A 22,310-nucleotide genomic window follows, 5' to 3' on the forward strand; every position below is an offset into this window, starting at 1 on the left:
TCATCCACGTGTTTATTTTCTTTCTCATGATGATGATTGTTAGAACGAATGGAACCTGGTGTGCGTTTCTCATTTTGTTAATAATTTGATTTACTCTACAGCTGTAATATTCAGAAATCCCAGCCGGCACAACCTCCAGCACCTCCGCCACCCGGAACCTTCGCCAAGTGGAATAACGAGAGCAGCCGAGCCGCCAAAGAGCTCAAGGACAACAAGAGGGTTCACTTCAACCTAGAGACGCTGAACACGCGCCGCCTCCTCGCCCGCGTCGTCGCAGAAGGTGGACAGGGTACTTCAGGATCTGCATCTGGAGACGGTTCTGGTCCTGGACCTGCGCCCAGTGCAAGTCGTGTCTCGAGAGTGTGTGAAAACGGTGGGCCGGTCCCTTTACAGCCACTCCCGTCCTCTCCGCCTCCTTTGACGGAGCCTCCGAAGGATGGAGAGCTGGAGGAGCTGCAGGTGAAGATCGAAGAGATCCGTGGTCAGCTGAGGGATGCTCTTGCGCGTCGGGCCCAACTCCAAACAGCTCTCGCCAAAGAACGCGCTGCTTCCGTGGTTCCACTGACCCAAGAGGGACCACCTACGGTCACGGCTACGATTTGCCGCTCCCTGGTCAAAGATCTGGAAGGAAAAAGGTGATGCTTTCGCGTTCAAAAGAACGACGCGACAAACATCCTGTTTTTCATATCGATTCCAAAGGCTTTCACTGATGCCGAGAAGCTGCTGCGGTTCCTCACGCTATGGCTTCATCAGGCTCCAGGACACCGGGACACGGACTCGCCAGTTTTCTACAGTCATCCAGATCTGCAGCACCACGTCACGAGGACGCGACAGAGAAACGTAGCCATGCAGCCGAGGCCTGAAGACGTCCGAAAAGCTCTCCGGATACGAGGCAGGACACATCAGCATGGCTAGATCATGTCTCCTCCTGTGGGGAGTGTGTGTTTCTACATGCTCTGCTCTGCTGATGTGGTTTTGGGGGGTTTATGGGAACACCGGCGTGGGATTTGAAACAAAGGGGGAAAAAAAAAAGATTCGGTGGGTTTTAAATGTTCTGTTCGGTTCTGCAGTATTTGATCTGAAATGATTATTGTTAATTGGGCCTGGATGTTTTTCACTAATAAACCTAATTGAATAAACTGTGAATGAACGTCTGTTGGATGGGATCTCCACAGCATGCAGTAGGTCAGGTTCTAATCTTCAGGTGCAGGTGATGGTCATGTGACCCAGTAGATGACACTAATATAACGCTATAAAGGGTTATACCTGCAAGGGAGAAAATTAAATCCCCAAATCCTGTTTTAGTCCAAGTGAGGCGGTCGTAAGATTCTCCTTTTTAGCAGAAATATTCATCGTCAAACGTGTTTTTTTAAGGAAATTCTGGACTCATGCTCTAGAAATCAAGTTACTCAAATGATAAATCATGTGCATTATTGAAAGATGAATAATTTCCACTCGTTTATATCACTGACCTGATGGTACATTCATGTGAAGGTATCTGTGTGTTCAATAAACCCACCTTATATAACACACACTGCATGGACAAAAGTATTGCGACACCTGAATTTTACAGCCATGTGTTTCTTCCCCAAATTTGGATGCACACGGACGTCTTTGGAAGCAGCGGCATGAAATCTTCCCTTTACTATAACTAGGAGACCCAAACCTGTTCAGCATGGCAGTGCAAACCCTGTGCACAAAGCTCCAGCTCCATGAAGATCTGCTTTCCACGGGTTGGAGTGGAAGATCTCCTGCTGAATGTGAACTCTGACTGCACCCCCAGGCCTCCTCACCTTCATCGCTACCTGACTTTACTAACACCCTTGTAGCAGAGCACAAATCTTCCCAGAAGAGTGGAGCTCATTAGAACCGTAAACGGGACGAAATTCAGAATCGGATTATTAAAAAGACAGAGCTGAGGTGTCCACAAACTTTTGGCTGTACAGCATCTTCACATCATTCTACTATTACAGGGTTTCTGTCGTTTATTCATAACCCGCAGCTCAGAGAAGGAACCACAAGCAGACGTGCGGAGTGGAAAATCCTTTTTGTCTGTTTATGCATTTCTTTTTTTTTTACATTTAAATACAACTGAATGAAAGAGCAAATAGAGTTCATCACAGAACCGTGGATTTTTCATCGTGTATGATGAATGGATAGAAACTCATCATCCTGCATTCTGACACAGAACGGCAAATAGGCAGAGAAAAAAAAGAGAAGAAAAGTAAATCGATCGTAAAAGCTCATTTGCGGAAACATTCGTGCTGAAAATCTCTTAAACCTGACTTGAATTATTGCACACGTTTTTTGGATAAAAACCGACATCCCCGAGGCCACCGACGTTCACCTTATCATTTGTTGCATAGCCTTTGAATGAAAACCCCTGGCAGACAAAAAACGTTTCTTCCGGTCTTCTCTCGTGCAAAGAGTAGAGACGATCGGCGACGTGTTCGTCTTCATCTATTTGACGGAATAAAGTTCGCAATTAACTCGACTTGTAAAAGCGAGATCCTGTTAATTGAGTTAATCTGTCCTGCGGCGCCATCTATAAAGCGTACAACCCTCTAGATTCTGTTTCACTCCTCTTCAAAAAAAAAAAAAAAAAAAAAAGATTTTTGATCCATTTGCACATAAAAATATTCGCTGATCTCTGACGAGGCTGGTTCCGGACGGGTTCTAGCATCGTGACATACGGCATTAAATAATAATAATAATATTCTACTGCGCTTGGCTTCCTGTTAACCTTTACTGTGGACTATCAAAAATATTTCTATACTCCTACATTCCATGGAAGTTACAATGTCGAGGAGAAAGTAGATCTTATGTGATACGGGTTTTGGGGGAAAATGAACCCATTTGAAGGGTTGATTTTTTATAATGCAGTAACACACACACACAAGCAAAGAGCAACAAAAACGATCGAGCGTACCAATCAGGTGTTACGATACGCAAAAGGACGAGACCAACGCGTCTGCAGGTGAAACATCCTGAACTGAAGGTCCAAAGCTGCAGCCTTAATAAAATCTGTGTAACCCTAAATATAGAGGAACTACGGAGACGAATTACAAGACGTTGCTCTTTAATCTGAAACGATTCATCAGGGCACCTTTATAAATCTTCCTGGAATTGAGCAAAAAGCGGACTTTACAAGCTTCTAACGAGATTAGTGCATTAATTGTAAAGATCAACAACAATCCGTTCCAAAAACTGGAACTTTTCCTTGAGAAAGGAATTCAACGATCCTTGACACTGAAATGTAGTCTTCCCAAAAAAAAAAAATTCCTTAAAACACAACACATTTTCAAGGCATCATGGACTAAGACTATACTTTCACAAGGTAAACTACATCCGGGTGAGATCTTGGTTTCAGCGTCACACTGGGTCATCTTCTACCGCATTAAAACCTTCACAAGATTCATCCTGCTCGAAAAGATCAATCGCTATTTGGTTTGATTTAAACGCATACAGTAAAGGTAACGCGGATCGACACCGAGTTCTGAACGAGTCCCGGCACGCCGTCAGATCAGATCAGATCAGTATTATTATTATACACACTGTACACTAACACACCCAGTGTTTAAAGAAACCAATCATTAATCATCTTAAAGAAAAAACAAAAACAAAAAAAAACACACAATTGCTCTCCGGATGATCACATCGTCATGTCTCCAAATAATTCAAGAAGCGTCTGAGTACAAAAGAAAACATTTACCCCTTTTCTGCATGGGTGTGTGTGTGTGTGTGTGTGTGTGTGTGGGGCGGTGATTACATTGCGCTCCATCGCTGTTGGTGCTCTTCTTCCCTCCTTGACGGATGCATTTAAGGTGAAAAGCTCTGCTAGTTAAAGAGGTAAAAAGGCAAAATGATTGGTTGAGCTCAGGAAGGGGTGGAGTCAGGACCGGGCGTGGCAGCCTCAGCTTGACTCTCGCTCTCCTGTTTGGCGTTCCATCGAGGCGTGTCTGTTTTGTCCACCTCTGCCTCTGTGCAGTCCGTGATGTGAGGAGTCGCTCCTGCCTCATCGTTCCCTCTGTCATCCTGGGCTTCTTCTGATCTATCGCTCCCTTCTCCATTCTCTCCTGCACTCTGCGTGACGCCTGCGGTTGGCGCCGTCGCGTCCAGCAGTGGGGCCGTCAGCGCCTCCGTGATGATGGCGTCTGTGATGATGGCTGCCGTCTCGGACATCCAGTCCTGATCGCTGGGCGCAGGACCGGGCAGGCCGTTAGGAGCTTCGGCCTGAGGTGGGGTCAGGGCTGACTGGCCGTTGACGGTGCCCACGCCGGCTCCGCTTGGTCTGCCAGGATGTGCTGCATTGGTGGTGTTGTTGTTCAGGTTGTCCTGCAGCGCGGTCTGGTTGCCCTGAGCAGCCTGCTGGTTCTGTAGGAGCATCTCCTGGATGCGGATCTGCTGCAGGATGGCTGGCAGCTCGTAGTGATGGAAAAAGTAGATCATGGAGTGCTGATGACAATCGCACAGAGGGAAGGCAAGTTAGATTTCCGTTTGCATGTGCACGGTGGGATCAAATATACCGATCTGTGATTCATTACTGTGCTCAAGTAGATTTTTCACCACATTTCAAAGTCAAATTTTTACTTTTTACTCAAATACATTTTGTGCAATAATCATAGGAACATTCTAGTTATAATAAATCAGTACTTTGGATACTTAAGTACATCTGAAGGCAAAAACCTTTGTACTTTTACTCAAGTGAAAGTTTAAAGGAGTCTGATTTTACGGAGTGTCTCTACTTTAACTCTACTACATGGTTTGTGTCCTTCACCACTGGTATCTGGTACTGTGACACACGAGACAAAATGGTACAGGAACTGCAGCTTGGACAAAAACTTACCTGAATGAAGAGCCAAGAAGTAACGAGTGCCAGGCTGCTATACTGTCCGTTAAAGCGGTAATGGTACGCATAGAACGCAAAATGGTACAGATAGAAGAACCTGAAAAACAGCAGGAGAGCAGGACCTAAGCAGGCATCATCACTATGATGGAAACAGCGTACATGTGAATAGTTCTGCAGAACCGAGCCTTTACAGCAGATTGAAGAGCAGTACCTGAGCCAGTGGCGCTTACTGGTGTTGGTGTGGCAGCAGATGGCGTCGTACTGATCCGCCAGCCACACGATGAGGATGATGTAGAAGGCTGTAGTTGTGTCATTGAAAAACTCAGACATGATAGCTTCCATTCCTGTGGGTACATCACCAAAAAGAACTAGCTTTGATCGGAAATCATGCTGCGTTTAGACAAATACGATTTCTACATTTCTGCTTCTCTAAAGTTCACACTGACAAAGTAACAGGTTCAGCTACAAACAGTGTTTGTACAAACAGCACCTACCCACAAGTGCCAGGATCACAGTGAGAAGAGGAGCAGCTGGGAATGCAATGGTCATGTTCATCTCTAACATCTGCAGGAGGTCCACTGAACACCAGACAAATGAAAGGTTAAGAAAATACAGTTCATCATCATTCTGAATGTGTGTGCATGCAGGGTTTAAAGCATGAAGACACCTGACCAGCACACTGAGCATCCCATATTCTTCAGCTACCAGCTGGTTCAGGATTTTGAGCAGGAGTTCTTTTACTTAAACATGGTAGAACATGTCTTCATGTCATGCTGGAACAGGATTGGGCCTGTTAGTTCCAGTGTAGGGAAACTGTAAACCCTATACCCTCCAAAAACCTCCTGTGTGTTTCACATGCGGGCGTAATGGTCACGTGTCCACATACTTTTGGCGACATTGTGTATATCTATTTAGAGAGAGCCTAGCTTGGTGTCTTCAAGGTTACCTATGAAAACAAAGATCTGGTGATGGGAATAGCGGAGCAGCATGGACACGGACAAGGTCTGAAAAACACGGAGGAAACCAAAACTCATCATTACGACACATTATTCTTTTGTCACTCAACCATTTCTTTAAACCTACTTCTGTCTAAACATAACTTCACAAACGACTCTTAAATAAACACCACTGTATGACACACAGGACACCAGGCAATGTGAGATACTCACAAATATCACCATGATTACAAAGGCAGCCAGGTAGGAGGTACGCGCCATCCACATGCTAACGAAACGGTAGTGTTCTCCAGACACCACGTTCCTCAGGAACCCTGAACACACACACACACACACACACACACCATGATCGCTACTACCTTGTACTGTATATAAACATGTGCAAGCGGAAACGGGTCAGGTTTTTACCTTTATTCTCCTCGTTTTCCGCTAAAGCCTTAACGCTGGACATGAGTATGTCGTCATAGCCGAGGAACTCGTCCAGGAGGAAGCGGCTAAAACCGTCTCCAAAGCACTGGTCCTTTACTGGGTCTGTAGAAAATATCAGCTAATTATTTTAATGCTATATAATTGGTTTATGTGATTAGTGAAACTGGTTCCAGTACTGTCTAGTGAACCTCCAGGCAATACTTTGTGGACATGGATGTGTCGCCAAATTACAGACTACAGAAGTGTGATCACTAGAGAAACATTCGAGAGCAAAATAATAATCTTTATTATTATCTACAAATACATTTTTCCCCCCGATATGTTTGTATGAGGTTGGGTGTATCTTTCACACTTGAGCAGGAAATCATGTGATGCTTGCAGAAGCCACATTTAAGCTTCCAATGTGTTTAGATCTGAAGCCAAGATCAGATTAAAGAAGCTTTACTGTTCACATTACAATCCATTCCACTTAAACACACACACATGTTTCAACCCTTAACACACCTTTATAAAGAGAAAGAGTCCTGCAGCACCACATATCATCCTTTACCTTACAATATCTACCAGTGCTGATGTACATATGGTTAAATCTCCTCCTAACACTCATCCTCTAATGCACTAGAAATGATCAGGAACTTTCTAGAGCAGCTGCTTTGTGCCAGTGAGGTGAATCCTGCAGGTTTTCATGGACGTGTTGTGTGTAACTCACCCAGGGTTACCACCATGACGGGAATGTTGAGGCGCTGTCGTGTGGTTTGAGACAGCCGCAGAAAACCGTACTCCAGAGAGTACTCCACGATGTATTCCTCCTGAGGCCACACTGCGGAACGGAAAACACAAACCTGTCACCTCCTCGCTCTCACACACAATACACACATTCTGTCTGACTACAAGACCCGAAGAGGAAACTACAAAGGCACCTATAAAAATCCCACTAGGGTGTATCTTAGATGTACTAGAGTATAGGGGTGTATGAAATAAACACCGTCTACGATCATTTCTTAATTGTTGTTTTAACGATGTGCGATTTGACATCGAGTATATCGTGAAACCCAAACACAGGCATAGGTTACGTGACGTCTAATAGGTTAGACACGTGCATGTGCGCATTTCCGTCAGTCTATTAAAATGCATTTAGAATGATCACAATATTCAAGATATGCAGAAAATGTGTACATTTATAGCATTTCATATATCAATATCACAGAAAGCGCCTTTTCTTTCCCCAAAAATCAGCTGTTGAAATAGAATATTTATATTACATTATAAAAGTGAGAATTTGACTCAAAAAATGGTGCACAAGTTTAGAAAAAATGGGAAAAATCGATTTAAACTTATTGGAAAAGATTATTCAATGTGACCTCTGTGAACTGACCACCAGACAATACGAACAATATCAAAGCAGTCGCTGTCCGTGGTTCTTATGGTACCGGCACAATAACACGCTCTGCAAAACACTGTCTAATTATCGAGAAAGTTATTAATAAAATCCCAAAGAAATATCGAGATATTTTTTCTGATATCGCACCCCCCACTGCTGAGTGTGTGCCAGCTGTTGGAAAAACGTGATCTGGAGATGTCTGGACTCAGATTCTTGTGTAATAGACATAAGATATAAGTGTATAAAGTGTAAAAGTGGCACATTAGCAGCTTGATGCTTTAGAAAGTGCAGCTCAAGCTGGAGGTCAGGCCTGTTGTGCAGGAATGTGCGTCAGACCTGTCAGCAGCATCTCTTCTCCTTTACACACACATTCTTTGTTGATAAGAGGCTCGTGAGGAATGCAGAATGCCATAACATTCACGATTTCTACTGCAACATCAATAAACGTGGGTGTGAGACTCACTGGGCCTACAGACCCGAGGTGAGACGTCTAAGATGACGTGATGGACATCTGATACTAACTGAGAAAAATTTCAGGAACTCTGACATAGAGTCCGAGCTGAGGTTCATGCTCTAACTCCAATCAGTAACGTGAGTCAGTTCGTGGTCGAGCGAGACACAGAGAGAGAAAGAATGGGACTGTGAGGGAGGTGGAAAAAGTGAATGGAGTGGGTAAGGGCATTGCAGGCAGGGGTGGATGAAAGAAGGCGAGTGAGGAATGGGAGCATGAGATCGCAGGAAGAAGAGCATTGCAGCAGGAGGTCTGCGGTGCCGGGGGAAGGGGTGGGATTAAAGCGTTAGACATGTTGAGCTTTACCTGCTCTCGTAAGCATCTCAATCTCGGAGACACTCTCCTTCAGCGGCTGCATACCTTTAGAGGGCGCCTGACTGAAGGAGAGGTCCTGAGTGTCGTTGGAGCCCGAGCTCGAGGCACCATCCCTCACCAGAGGCTTCAGTCGCGGTTCAATGTCCAGCTCGAACTGCATAAAAAACAGTTTTATTGCGTTATCATTTACAAAGGATGCTGTCTCACTATAATGAATCGCTTCTGGTGCCTCTGCTGTATTCTGTAATTACTGCAACGAATATTCAATATCATCTCTGAATCGATTATTACAGGGAACTGATGGAAATTGCACGTCTCTAAATTGATGCACGTGCCAAGCAGGACAAAAACGAGGGCAACGAGAGAGCAATGGAATGACAGAATCTACACAATATACATGAGGCAGAGACACTGTTTTACAGCAGCCGGTGATAAAAACGAAACACCCAGCAGCTTGGATTAATGATGTATGAGCAATGCACTAGTGTGTCGCTGGTTTACTACCGAAGAGACAAACAGCGTTCGTTTGAATTATTATATAATGCAATCATTCGCTCGTCTGAATCTGAGCGAACAGACTCGGTGAACAGAAGACAGCTCATGCATAAATATTAGCAGTGAAATTTCCACACACTGACCCTCACAGAGCTGTTGTCGAACATGTCCACAGTCATCTCCTCTTCTTCCTCCTCCTCTTGATGAACAGGAACTTGACCAGACTCCTCCTTGTCCCCGTCCAGCTCCTTCACAAGACCCTGGAAGCCTTCTGTCTCGTAGAACTGCAGGAAAATGGGCGCGCGACTGGAGTTTCGCTGAATCTCCACGCGCAGGATGCCGTCACGTGGCCATTTCTCACGTACGTGCTCCAAGCAGTTAATGGGGGAACGAGAGAATGCGATGTGGATGTAGGCTAGAATGAAGAGCACAAACAAGGCCTGGAAACGAGAAAAAAAAAATGCACATTTTCAGTTTCATCCCGTCAATAATGACTTGCAGCTGTGGGGAAGTGATGCTTTTCCCCTTCATTCAACCAGAAAAGTGACATTTTCGATCACTTTGGGCAAAAACCAGCAGCAGCATCTTTTATAAATATAATCAACTGATCTTATTATCTCCGTTATACAATCTCATGATTCTTATTTCAGTTACATGAACGCAGAACATCAGGTTGCTTTATCTTTTTTTTCTTCTGGGACGTCAATTACTAACACCCAGACGTCAATCATTTCATATTCATACATCGATTGACTCACCTTCCATTTTCACAGAAGGCTTTTCAGGCAAATACCTGAGAGAGAAGGTACAGAAGCGCACAACGCTAAAATGAAAGTCCTGATGTCGTAATCAAAGATGGAGTAACAGGAAGCATGCAGAAACCGAATTGTTCTGGAAGCCATAAGGTTCCAGCAGCAGCAGCAATGAGGAACTGATACATTACATAACAGCAGCATCAGATGAAAAGTAGAGACGTTTATAGAGCATTAACGGTCCTTACCCAAAACCATCAAGGTGAAGAGGTTCAGACCTGTACACACCTGTACTCCCCTTTTACACACCTGTACACACCTTCACTCCCCTTTTACACACCTGTACTCCCCTTTTACACACCTGTACACACCTTCACTCCCCTTTTACACACCTGTACTCCCCTTTTACACACCTGTACACCTTCACTCCCTTTTACACACCTGTACTCCCCTTTTACACACCTGTACACACCTTCACTCCCCTTTTACACACCTGTACACACCTTCACTCCCCTTTTACACACCTGTACACACCTTCACTCCTTTTACACACCTGTACTCCTTTTACACACCTGTACACACCTTCACTCCTTTTACACACCTGCACTCCTTTTACACACCTGTACACACCTGCACTCCTTTTACACACCTGTACACACCTTCACTCCCCTTTTACACACCTGCACTCCCCTTTTACACACCTGTACACACCTTCACTCCCCTTTTACACACCTGTACACACCTTCACTCCTTTTACACACCTGTACACCTGTACTCCCTTTTACACACCTGTACACACCTTCACTCCTTTTACACCTGTACTCCCTTTTACACACCTGTACACCTTCACTCCTTTTACACACCTGTACTCCCCTTTTACACACCTGTACACACCTTCACTCCCCTTTTACACACCTGTACTCCCCTTTTACACACCTGTACTCCCTTTTACACACCTGTACACACCTTCACTCCTTTTACACACCTGTACACACCTTCACTCCCCTTTTACACACCTGTACTCCCCTTTTACACACCTGTACACACCTTCACTCCCCTTTTACACACCTGTACACACCTTCACTCCTTTTACACACCTGTACTCCTTTTACACACCTGTACACACCTTCACTCCTTTTACACACCTGTACTCCCTTTTACATACCTGTACACACCTGTACTCCTTTTACACCTGTACACACCTGTACTCCCTTTTACACACCTGTACACCTGTACTCCCTTTTACACACCTGTACTCCTTTTACACACCTGTACTCCCTTTTACACACCTGTACTCCTTTTACACACCTGTACACACCTTCCCTCCCTTTTCACACCTGTACACACCTTCACTCCCCTTTTACACACCTTTTACACACCTTTTACACACCTTTTACACACCTTCACTCCTTTTACACACCTGTACTCCCTTTTACACACCTGTACTCCCCTTTTACACACCTGTACTCCCCTTTTACACATCTGTACACAAATTCACTCCCCCTTTACACACCTGTACACACCTTCACTCCCCTTTTACACATCTGTACACAAATTCACTCCTTTTACACACCTGTACACACCTTCACTCCCCCTTTACACACCTGTACTCCTTTTACACAACTGTACACCTGTACTCCTTTTACACACCTGTACTCCCCTTTTACACAACTGTACACACCTGTACTCCCCTTTTACACACCTGTACACACCTGTTCTCCCCTTTTACACACCTGTACACACCTTCGCTCCCCTTTTACACACCTGTACACACCTGTACTCCCCTTTTACACACCTGTACTCCCCTTTCACACACCTGTACACACCTGTACTCCCCTTTTACACACCTGTACTCCCCTTTCACACACCTGTACACACCTGCCAAAAGCAGGGGGGTGGGGTGGGGGATCACAGAAGCACAGAAGCTCAAATCTCACCTTCAGAAGCACGAAGAACTCGAAAACCCGCCGGAAAGATGGAGGGAAGAGCCTGGCGTACGTGACCGCCATCTTGAAGAAGAGTGCATGGAAGAGTCGGTCCCGCACATTGATCAGCGGGTTCTGGTTGACATTTGGGTTCCTCAGTCGGTTCCCCGGGCCGTTGTTGTTGTTCAGGGGCGCATTGTTGTTGTTCTGGTTGCCTTGGTTGTCTGACATTGTTATTCGGGTGGCACAGCTGGATGAGCAGAACTGCCACGGTGGGTCATGGGGGGACAGTACAGCTGCTCACACACACACACACACACACACACACACACACACACACACACAGAACGACGTGTCCCTCAGATGACTCCCTGCACTGACTTTATTATTGTTATTATTAATAGTATTATTCTAATGTTCTGCTCAGGAACACACCCTCAGAGTGAAGGCCACGATGCTGGCTAGCTACCTGCACATGTCACGTGACATGTCTCCGGAGTTTTCCAGTTAGCAAACACGAGTGGCGCCTCTGTGAATCTCCATGTCGCTAATAATCCCACACACGATGCTAGCTAACCCACTAAAATAGCATCGGCTTGTAAACTAGCAATCAAACACTCACATTGTACACGTATTTCACAAAACAAAAAAAAAAACACCCGAGTATTTAATATTCCGGATGAAGTGATCTGGTGAAGGAAAAGAGCGCGCAGTAGATGATGATGATGATGATGATGATAATCCTGAGGTGAAGGATTACAGGAGTTTGAGGCGGGGATTAGCCTGGCTAACTGCGAACTCCGGCGGCTGTGACGTGAACGACTAGGATTAACCGCAGTACCCGTATGTTGCCCTGTTCGGCACCAGTTCCGGGTGAAGGTCAACCTCCAGGCGCGTCTCCACCAGCTCCAGAACCCTGCTCAAGAAGCCCACAGGAGCGCTTCATCCACCGACTCCACCAACACCAACTACACCGAGCTCCTGTTTACACACAGGATTCCTCCGCGGAACTGGGAGGGACGGAAACCACATCGAGTGGAGCTCCAGTCTACAGCGCCCCCTTGTGTCATGGATGACCACATAAGCAAATCTAAATTTGGTTTGGTTTGATTAGAATAATAATTAAAATCCAATGTAAAAATAATAAAAACAACATCAATAGAAATAATAACAATTAGAGCTGTCAATCAATTAAAATATTTAATCGTGATTATCACATGATTGTCATGGATTAATTTGTGATTAATCGCAACTTAATCACGTTTTTTTTTTATCTGTTCTAAATGTACCTTGTAATTAAACTTTTTAAAGTTTTAAATACTTTAATCAACATGGACATAGAGAAATATGGTGATTTATGCAATTTATGTTTATTATTAGTGCAACCAAACACTATATTAGGGAAGACATGCAGGTAGTTGGTGTGATAGGGGCAGATGTAGAGGACAGGGGGGTATGGAGACGGGTGATTATTAAAATGGTCAAACAGAAATTCGCACTGCATTAATCGCGCGTTAATAAAAACGCGTACGGTTAAAATGAATTTGCGATGACGCGTTATTACCGCCTTCATTTTAACCGCCCTAATAATAATAAACAGTGCGTGTTGGGTCTGTATGGTGAGATGACTGTTATAACACTCCGATCCACAGGTGGCGCTGTCTGTAACTCTTCAGTGCAGCGCGCGTGCTTGTGCACTAGCGTACTCAGTTGTACACCGTTCGTCTGTAGTAGTGATGGGAGATTCGGCTCTTTGGCTCGACTCCCTTAGAAGAGCCGGCTCCCAAATGGCTCTTCATTTAGTATCACTGGGAGCTTCTATTTAATATAATTTTACAATTATAAATGGTTTGTGTTACGCAATTTTATTCAGAGTTTTAATAAAAGTAAACTTAGTAAGCTTTATTTATATGCTTTTTTTCGTTACAAAGAAAAATACACATTTACTATTGTTTACATTTTTAATGCCAGGAGTATAAACTAGAATCATCATTACATATTATACAGTTGTATAAATATCAAATCTTGAGAAAAGAAATAGATTTATGTCAAAGTCTCTACCATTATACATACTCTTACATTTTCTCTCTTATTGCTGCTGTTCTCAAAGCGACCAAACACATTTTGTTGTTTTACTACAATGACAATAAAGTCTCTAAGTCTAAAGTCGTAGCAATCAAACAGAACTTCTGTGATGAGATACATTAAAAAATCCCTCCAGAACAAAGCTGTATGTGCACATTCCACAAGAGATGAAGAACAGATTTATCCTCAACTCCAAAAAAGCTACATACAGAGTCATCGTCTGGACAAATATACAATTTAAAATCAAGCTTGGTAGGATAAAAGTAATAAAATACTTTATAAGATATATTGTTAGCCTTACTGGCAGTTTAATATTTAGAAGACAGAGGCCACACTTGTTTACATGGAATCACCTGCATGGATTCTGAGCAGGAACCGCTAAAGATTCGACTCTCCCCGACACGAGTCGGCTCTTCATGTTCGCTACAAAGAATCGGCTCTTAGAGTCACTAGTTTCCGGCTCGTTCGTGAAGAACACATCACTGGAGCTTATACACAGGATTTCTCAGATAGTTTAGGAAATTATTTGATCTTTGGAGGTATTTTGGGACATTAATAATCAGAAACAGATAAATGAGGTGATATTTGGAGGACCAGTTCTTGTTTCGTCTTTGTTTTGTTTACTTTGTGTATTTGGTAAGCTAGCTCTGGTAGATAGAGAGAGAGAGAGAGAGAGAGAGAGAGAGTTGAAGACCTCCTGGAACCGCCAATGGTTTAATGATGGATGTTGTGTATGTGTGTGAGTGGGAGAAGAGAACCAAGAGCAACCACTGTCCATCAATCCCCCTGGTGTGTGCGTGGTCCTGCAGGAACCTCATCGCCTTCACCACTGACCTGAAAAATGAAGATGAAGACAAAGGTACACACACACACACACACACACACACATATCACACTCCAAAAGTATGTTTACACCCAAACCCTTATGGAAGTGTCTTCCTGTCTGTTCACTTTCTGCTGTAGATCTCAGTCATATGATCCATATCATCGATTCTGAACATCCCTGGGACGTCTACTCCATCAACTCTGGTCATACAGAAGTTATCTCCTGCCTTGAATGGGACCAGTCAGGTGAGTGATCAAAAAGGTGTTGGTGGTCTAGTGGTTAATGCATCAGACTCTGGATCCAGTGGTCCTGAGTTCCAATCCCAGCCACACCAAGCTGCCACTCCTGGGCCCCTAAGCAAGGCCCTTAACTCCATAACTCCTCAGTTTAGGATACATCTAAGTTCTTCTAGATAAGAGTGTCTGCCAAATGCCATACATGTTAAAGTTTGTGGACACTTGAGCACAAGTTGTGCTTCTTTTTAAACATCTCATTGCACATTTAGTCTCCATTTGCTGTTCTAATAAACTCAACTGGATTTCGTGGAGCTATAAAGGTGTTAGTGAAGTCAGGTACTGATGTAGGTGAGGTGAGGAGGCCTGAGGTTCACAATCATCCCAAAAGTTTTCAATCAGTTCCGAGCTTTGTAGCAGGAGATCTTCATGGAGCTGGCTTTGTGCACATGGTCATGCTGGAGCAGGTTTGTGTCTCCTAGCTCAAGTGAATTTCATGCTCCAGAGATTTAATATACAACTGTGTGTCTCCAACTTTGTGAGAACATTTTGGGGAGGAAATGCTTTCTGGTCTCAATGTTTACATGACGTTTAGTTGAACATGAAGGATTGAGTGACCAAATCCGATCTGCACTTTTACGTGAGCAGGGTCCAGACTGCTCTCTGCAGATGGAGATGGACAGATCAAGTGCTGGGCGATGTCGGAGCACCTGGTGAACAGCTGGGAATGTACTCAGAGCAGCTCGGTTGATGGAGAACCTATCGTGGCTCTGTCATGGCTGCACAATGGAGTGAAGCTCGCGCTGCATGTAGAGAAGGTACGGAGATGTTTCGAACGCTGTCTTTTCACTGCTCGTATTCACAAAACAAATCCAAAACCGTATCGTTTTTCTTTTTCCGGGTGCATCTTCCACCCCACAGTCCGGGTCCACCAACTTTGGAGAAAAGTTCTCACGGGTGAAGTTCTCTCCCTCTCTCACTCTTTTTGGGGGAAAACCGATGGAGGGCTGGTTGGCAGTGACGGTGAGCGGGTTGGTCAGCGTGTCCCTGTTGAAGCCGAACGGCGCTTTGCTGTCAGCCAGCGAGAGTCTGAGCCGCCTGCGTGGGCGCGTGGCCCTGGCCGACATCGCGTTCACAGGCGGCGGGAACATCGTGGTGGCTACGACCGACGGCAGCAGCTCTTCACCCGTGCAGTTCTACAAGGTGTGCGTGAGCGTGGTGAGCGAGAAGTGCCGCATCGACACCGAGCTCCTGCCCTCGCTCTTCATGCGCTGCACCACCGACCCCGTGCGCCGCGCCAAGTACCCTGCTGTCACACACCTCAAGTTCCTCACGCGGGAGAACTCAGAGCAGGTGAGAACACGTTCACTCGTGGAGAAGAACACCGTATCAGATCAGAGATGGCGCTCTTCTCCGTTTATTAATCTGCTCATGGGTTTTCAAGGTGCTGCTTTGTGCATCCAGTCAGATGGGAAGCATCGTAGAGTGCTGGTCTTTACGGAAAGAAGGACTTCCGGTCAACAATATATTCCAGCACCGTTCACCTGTTGGTAAGAGACAAACCCTGATCGTAGATTAAGATTTTTACTTTCACAGGAATCACATCTTGCAGTGAAATGAAATATGAGCGTAAAGTGTCTGTGTGTAAAATAAACAAATACGTATAATAATACATTATATAACGATAAGAAATGGCGCAGGTATATTTCGATGTGTAAAGGAAGTCCCAGGAGCAGTGGTTAGGACGAGGTGGATTCCTCTCTGATCTGCTGCTGTTCGTGTATGAAATCGATCACCTGGTTTTGGTTTGCAGTCGGAGAAAAGCAGCCGATGATTCTGAAGTGGCGAATCCTTTCAACCACGAGTGACCTGGACCGTGTTTCTGCAGTGGCGCTGCCCAAACTGCCCATCTCGATTTCCAACACGGACCTTAAAGTGGCCTCGGACACAAAGTTCTGCCCGGGTCTCGGTAAAGCTTTTATATCCTCATGTCCGAGAAACGTTCACTTTTATTTTAGGGTCATTAGATAGTAATAAGTGTGAAATAAACACTATTCTACTGACTTTCTCGAGGTCTGTATTATTACCTATAGTCTGTAGTGTCTTGTATAATCTTGTCTAGTGGTGCAACGGATCTCAAAACTCACGGTTCTGATCACATTACAGTTTTTGACTCACGGATCCGATCGATAATCGAATCAGCTTCCGTACATGCAATGTGATCTCTCGATCAGGTCTGGCTTTGGCCTTCCACGATGGCACGATTCAAATACTCCATCGTCTGTCTCTCCAAACCATGGGGGTGTTCCCTGGGACTTCCAGCACTTCTCAGCGTGTAGGGGACGAGCCGGCGATTAAACGCCAGAGAACCGGAGGCCCCATGGTGCACTTCAAAGCTCTGCAGTTCTCCTGGACGTCCCTGGCTCTGGTTGGAGTAGATAACCTTGGAAAGGTACGCAGAGCTGGCAGGAGAGAGGCGGATTAGACTGCACTTATATTTACTGTACTTTTTTATCCAGATTGATTTACAATTACAGCTGAGCAGTTAAGGCTTAAGGGCCTTGCTCAGGGGCCCAGTGACCTTCTGGTCCACAGTTTAATACCTCAACCAATGAGCTACCACGTTCCTCACATCATCAGTGATGCTGAACTTGAAAGAAATACCTGCTAACAGTCTTGAGTACTTTGAGTCTGTATTCTCGGATTAACTGTGTGTTCTATGAAGTCCACGTAGACTATCAGTAGTTACATTTTGTTGCCATGTTCTGAAACCTCTCTTTGTCCCGCCAATTCTCTTAGCTGCACATGATCCGCGTGTCCCCCTCCATGGGCCAGATGTTGGACATGAACATTCTGCTACGCCACCTACTGTTCCTGCTGGAGTACTGCATGGTGACAGGGTACGACTGGTGGGATGTGCTGCTGCATGTGCAACACAGCATGGTGCATAACTTGGTAGAGAAGCTGCACGAAGAGTACATGAGGCAGAATCAGGCCTTACAGCAGGTACGTCGAAATGGGATTTCTTCTCAGTTGTGTATTAAACATTAAAATAAAAATCCATATGGAGGTGTATTAAAAGAGATTTTGATAGAAGGCTTTTCTCATTCAATATTTCATGCATGAGAAGTCCAGGCTCATTGTCTAATAACGTGTTGTAACTACAATTACACGAAAACACACTCGAAAGCAAACCACTGACATCGTAATCCAATATATAATGCACTCTTTAGCTGAAACGATTCCTCAAGTAACTCAAATACACAAAATCGTTTAGTACATTAAACTACACACAGAGCATTGCGTTTCCCCACGGACTATTATTACTGACGCACCACCCGCTGATCTTTAGAGCGCTCTGGACAGGTAAACACAGATGATGTTTAACACGGGTCTCTTAACACAAACAAGTCTTTTGTTTCCTTTTTAGAAAAATTAAACAAAAGTACGTTTCGATGGAATAATGGGTTTAATAATCATTACTAAAAATAATGTATAGCTGCAGCTCTAATGCATGCGTGGGTTTCTAATCTTATGAAAGAGACTAAATCAGAGAGATTTGTTTTTGCTGGAATAATTTCGGATCCTGGCTCGTGATCCTTTTCCTGTTTTGAATGTCCGTTGCAGGTTCTCTCCACTCGAATCGTAGCCGTAAAGGCCTCCCTGTGCAAGCTGTCTTTAGCCACCGCGGCCCGCGCATGCGACTTCTACGCCAAGCTGCTCCTCATCGCCATCAGCTCCACGCTGAAATCTCTGCTGAGGCCTCACGTTCTTAACACACCAGACAAGAGCCCAGGAGATCGTCTGGCCGAGATCTGCAACAAGAATCTGGACACTGGTAACAAACCCATAACTGTGGCGCCGATTGAGGACGTTTTGATCACGGAGAAAGATCTGAAGCTCGTTTGGGAGCAACAGTCTCAGTATTTATAGAAGCTTATAGAAAATGAAGTCCATCTAGAGCAGTTTTTTATGCAGAATATACAATAATAGATGACTTTCTTCTACTTTTTTATTTTGCTTAATTTCCCCCAGATATTGACAAGGTGATGATCAACCTGAAGACGGAGGAGTTTGTTCTGGATGGACCTCCGCTCCAGTCCCTGCAGCAGCTCATTCAGTGGGTGGGAGACTTTGTGTTGTATCTGCTGGCCAACCTGCCCAACCAGGTCAGTTCCCTGCACCGGGCACTACATTTATTTAATACAGTTTAATAATAATCATAACAATCTCTATTTTATAAAGTGCTTTTTAAAAGCTACACATCAAAGCGCTTTCCAAGAATGAAAGAAGAAATTAAAATAATGTACAAATAAATCAATAATGGTAAGAATAATTAAACAAAAATAAACATCACAACAAATAAAAGATCACATAAACGCTATCCTGATGAAGCAAAGTTTAAGAGCTGATTTAAAAACATGCGCTTGAGTTTCCTCCTCCCTCCTCCCTCATTAACGTACAGAGGAACGAAGGAAACCACTGGAACCCGAGACACAGTGAAGATCACATCTGGAGAATGGAAGAAGTTGATAAACATTTCCAAGGATTAATTATAAGGGTTATAGGATTATTAGGGATAAACATCTATAAAGAACAAACCTACAGGCACAAAACGTACACATTCTTTTATCTTTATCTGTGTACAGCTGTTCTGAGATCATGTCTGCTGTAAAACAGCGCAATAGAAATACAAATGAATTGAACTGAATATTGACTCTGTTACACACACACTCCTAATCTTCTACTTTCACCTGTTTGTGCATAGAAAATGGTGGAGATGTCATGCAGAGCAGAGTAAACCGTGAAGATGTTTAAAGCAGGTTTTTTTAATCTGCTGCAGAAACTCGCTACAGGGGGTGTGTGAGAAACGCACCTCACATCAAAGATACTACAGAGAGAGCGAGTGGATGAGTGTCGAGCAGCTTGTGGCCCATTTCTGTTAAAATAATGTTCATGATGATCTCTTTTCACTGAGGCTCTCAATCCTAAATATCCCAAAACCCCTCTGCAGGATCATCCAGGCTGCAGTGGTTTATCACCTCCGCCATGGACACTGTGATTCAAGATCTTTATTTGTCTTTCGGCATATTTTGCATTTAACCACAGCGGAAACGTTACCATCTTTCTTTCCTGACGTGAAGAGCCGTCCGACTCCATGATGTTAGACTCTCATACGTTAATCAGGCAGACGATATCGTCTCTTAATTGTTCTGCAATTTCTGAATCAGAAAAAATTAATCTGTGTCTTTTCAGGGCTCCACAGTGCGTCCAGGTTTCGGTTTCCTGCGTGACGGACCCTCCCTGGGCATGCTGAGGGAGATGATGGTCATGATACGCATCTGGGGCCTACTGAAGCCCGGGTGTCTGCCCATCTACACAGCCACATCAGACAACCAGGACAGCATGTCTCTGCTTTTCCGCCTCCTCACTAAACTCTGGCTCTGCTGTGAGTCTGCATCAAAAAATTACATCGTGTTCTGATCAGTACTGAAGCTTTCAGAGTAACGTTTTCTTAAACCTCCGTCAGAATGTAACGTTATTGCTCTCATCCTGAAGTCAAACAAAGAAAGATTAACACGCCTGCATGGTCATTATGATCCGGTTTATTTTTGTGTTTTCGCTCCACCTGCAGCGCGAGACGAAAGTCATCCTCAGGAGCCGGACGAGACGCTGCTGGACGAGTGCTGTCTGCTGCCCAGCCAGCTGCTCGTGCCCAGCATGGACTGGCTTCCCATCAACGATGGCGTCATTACCAAGATCCAGAGCAAGCACCATTTACGCCTGCAGTTTGGAAAACCCTACACCCTCCCCGGACTCAACCCCAACTCTCAGATGGAGCTTTTCTCCAGGTGAGCAGGTGGAAATGAAACGCAGACACAAATAAAGTCCGTCTGAGCCTCATCGCTTTCACGCGCTGGTCAGGCTGCTCTTTTTTTTTACTTTTTCTCAAAGAAAAACAAACTGAATTTTCATCAGATTTACATCAGACATTATACATCTGCATCTATACCCACACGTGTACATTACCAAAAGTTTTCAGACACCTGGTTATAAATACGGTGTGTGTGTTTTTGAGCATCGTATTCCACATTTAGTCCTTCTAATTCCCTCCACTCTTCTGGGCAGATGTTCCACTAGATTTTGTGGTGATTTGTTACAAGAGTATTAGTAAAGTCAGGTCCTGATGTGGGTGAGAAGGTGAGGAGGCCTGGGGTGCACTCAGTGTTCACATTAATCAGGAGATCATTCACTCCAACCCATGCAAAGCAGATCTTCATGGAGCTGGAGCTTCGTGCACAGGGTTTGCATGGTCGTGCAGGAGCAGATTTTGGGTCTTAGTTTACCCATATTTACAAATACCTGCTTATTTACTGTACATTTGCTCATCAGAAATATAGATATCAACAGAAAAAACATCTTTCTAAGAATCCAAGTATCTTCTCAGGAATCCAGCATCTCAGAGGATGGATAATCTCCGCTGTTTACACATGGGCATCCGTCCCACGGAGGACAGCAAGGCCTGCACCAGGTACCTCCAAGATGTTCAGGACGTGTGATTTTTGTCTATTCAATTAATTTATTACAAAAAAAAAAAACAATATACACAAACACGACTGTAGAAGAATCCTAAACACTGCTCTAACTGGGTTGTGTCAGGTGCGGCTGTGTTACGATGCTGCGCTCTCCGAACAAGACCAACGCCATGAAGCAGTGGGAGCAGCGCTGGATAAAGAACTGTCTGTGTGGGGGTCTGTGGAGGAAGATCCCGAACTGTGTGGGCTGAGGGTCTTCAGAGCTTCAGAGTCCTGTTTGTGTGGGTGAAGCAGGGACGTGATTAATCAGTCAGCACTGCTGCAGTGGTGCGAAGGGAAAGGAAACTCACACACACACACACACACACACTCCTGTGTTCAGGATACAGTAGATGCAGTTTTTATATACAAACGCTTCTCGAGTATTTCAGGCCCTGATGAGGAAGTTCAGGGAGAGGGTTTGTAAATTACTTGATGAATGATGCTTTGAGAATTTGTAAATATTTTCTTTTCCATGTTGCATTTTATTTTAATGTGCTTCTTTATAATAAACTCTGAGGCGTCTGTGACCACAATCTGGACTTTTTCTGGTTTGTTTTGGATCACAATCTCTGTGATTCCTTGTGGTTTTCGATGCCAAACGGGTTTAATGCCAGACCTGCTGATGATCTGCATGTAGAGGTGCTGTAATGTGTAGGGAATGTTTCCTTGCTGCACTTTGGGGATGTTCTCACTAATCAATCATCAATCGATGAGCTTGAACTTGAACTTGTATCGTTGTAGACGATGTGCATCCCTGCATGACCACAATTTCACATCTAATGACATCTCCCAGGATGATGATGATGAACCACGTCAAAAAACCTGGTTTCCGAGGTGAATCCATCCACAGAACTCCAGGAATTGCGTGATAGAACGATTCCTCTGATACGAGCAAATCATTTCTCTCAGAATCCATGCCATGAGGAACATGCGGTTTTGAGGAACATCCTACTATACAGTGCCACAATTCACAAA

At 44.5% G+C, this 22,310-nt stretch overlaps 3 protein-coding genes across 7 annotated transcripts in view; 2 read left to right on the forward strand and 1 right to left on the reverse strand.

The window, feature by feature from the left end:
• grin3bb (glutamate receptor, ionotropic, N-methyl-D-aspartate 3Bb) overlaps positions 1 to 2,627 on the forward strand; it is a 48,344-nt gene extending 45,717 nt beyond the window's left edge. The window contains exon 9 of the mRNA XM_046858017.1: positions 102 to 2,627. Within this exon, the coding sequence (XP_046713973.1) occupies positions 102 to 639 (538 nt within the window). The 3' untranslated portion in view covers positions 640 to 2,627. The remainder of the gene's footprint in view (positions 1 to 101) is intronic.
• On the reverse strand, positions 2,033 to 12,752 carry tmem259 (transmembrane protein 259). Of its 5 annotated transcripts, none has more exons than XM_046858023.1 (12): positions 12,455 to 12,752; positions 11,626 to 11,909; positions 9,080 to 9,376; positions 8,433 to 8,595; positions 6,944 to 7,054; positions 6,214 to 6,336; positions 6,019 to 6,119; positions 5,796 to 5,853; positions 5,344 to 5,427; positions 5,061 to 5,193; positions 4,847 to 4,946; positions 2,033 to 4,455 (listed from the first exon to the last, which is right to left on the reverse strand). In XM_046858023.1, exons 2-12 carry the CDS (start codon positions 11,842 to 11,844, stop codon positions 3,877 to 3,879), a joined length of 1,968 nt encoding a protein of 655 aa, XP_046713979.1. In that variant the 5' UTR covers positions 11,845 to 11,909; positions 12,455 to 12,752; the 3' UTR covers positions 2,033 to 3,876. The 5 variants fall into 5 exon arrangements, with proteins under 5 accessions (XP_046713979.1, XP_046713978.1, XP_046713977.1 ...); XM_046858022.1 differs by having other exon boundaries at positions 12,083 to 12,752; XM_046858021.1 differs by having other exon boundaries at positions 12,049 to 12,752.
• A 1,337-nt stretch (positions 12,753 to 14,089) lies between these two features.
• Positions 14,090 to 21,868, forward strand: med16 (mediator complex subunit 16). The gene is made up of 14 exons (XM_046858018.1): positions 14,090 to 14,557; positions 14,662 to 14,769; positions 15,406 to 15,575; positions 15,679 to 16,110; positions 16,202 to 16,307; positions 16,571 to 16,726; positions 16,992 to 17,209; positions 17,557 to 17,763; positions 18,385 to 18,595; positions 18,793 to 18,926; positions 20,014 to 20,206; positions 20,393 to 20,609; positions 21,206 to 21,289; positions 21,418 to 21,868. Exons 1-14 carry the CDS (start codon positions 14,416 to 14,418, stop codon positions 21,542 to 21,544), a joined length of 2,505 nt encoding a protein of 834 aa, XP_046713974.1. The 5' UTR covers positions 14,090 to 14,415; the 3' UTR covers positions 21,545 to 21,868.
• The last annotated feature ends 442 nt before the right edge of the window (positions 21,869 to 22,310 follow it).

The sequence above is a fragment of the Silurus meridionalis genome, chromosome 9 (assembly GCF_014805685.1).
Source record: "Silurus meridionalis isolate SWU-2019-XX chromosome 9, ASM1480568v1, whole genome shotgun sequence".
Classification (NCBI taxonomy): Eukaryota; Metazoa; Chordata; class Actinopteri; order Siluriformes; family Siluridae; genus Silurus; species Silurus meridionalis.

Coding starts and splice junctions, on each gene's coding strand:
- tmem259 (XM_046858023.1), bottom strand. CDS start 11,844: ATGTCAGACAACCAAGGCAACCAGAACAACAACAATGCGCCCCTGAAC. Junction 7,055..8,432: donor TGAGATGCTTACGAGAGCAG/GTAAAGCTCAAC, acceptor TCCGTTCCGCAG/TGTGGCCTCAGGAGGAATAC. Junction 5,428..5,795: donor CCAGATCTTTGTTTTCATAG/GTAACCTTGAAG, acceptor TCTGGTGTTCAG/TGGACCTCCTGCAGATGTTA.
- med16 (XM_046858018.1), top strand. CDS start 14,416: ATGATGGATGTTGTGTATGTGTGTGAGTGGGAGAAGAGAACCAAGAGC. Junction 14,558..14,661: donor AAATGAAGATGAAGACAAAG/GTACACACACAC, acceptor TTTCTGCTGTAG/ATCTCAGTCATATGATCCAT. Junction 16,111..16,201: donor CGCGGGAGAACTCAGAGCAG/GTGAGAACACGT, acceptor TGGGTTTTCAAG/GTGCTGCTTTGTGCATCCAG.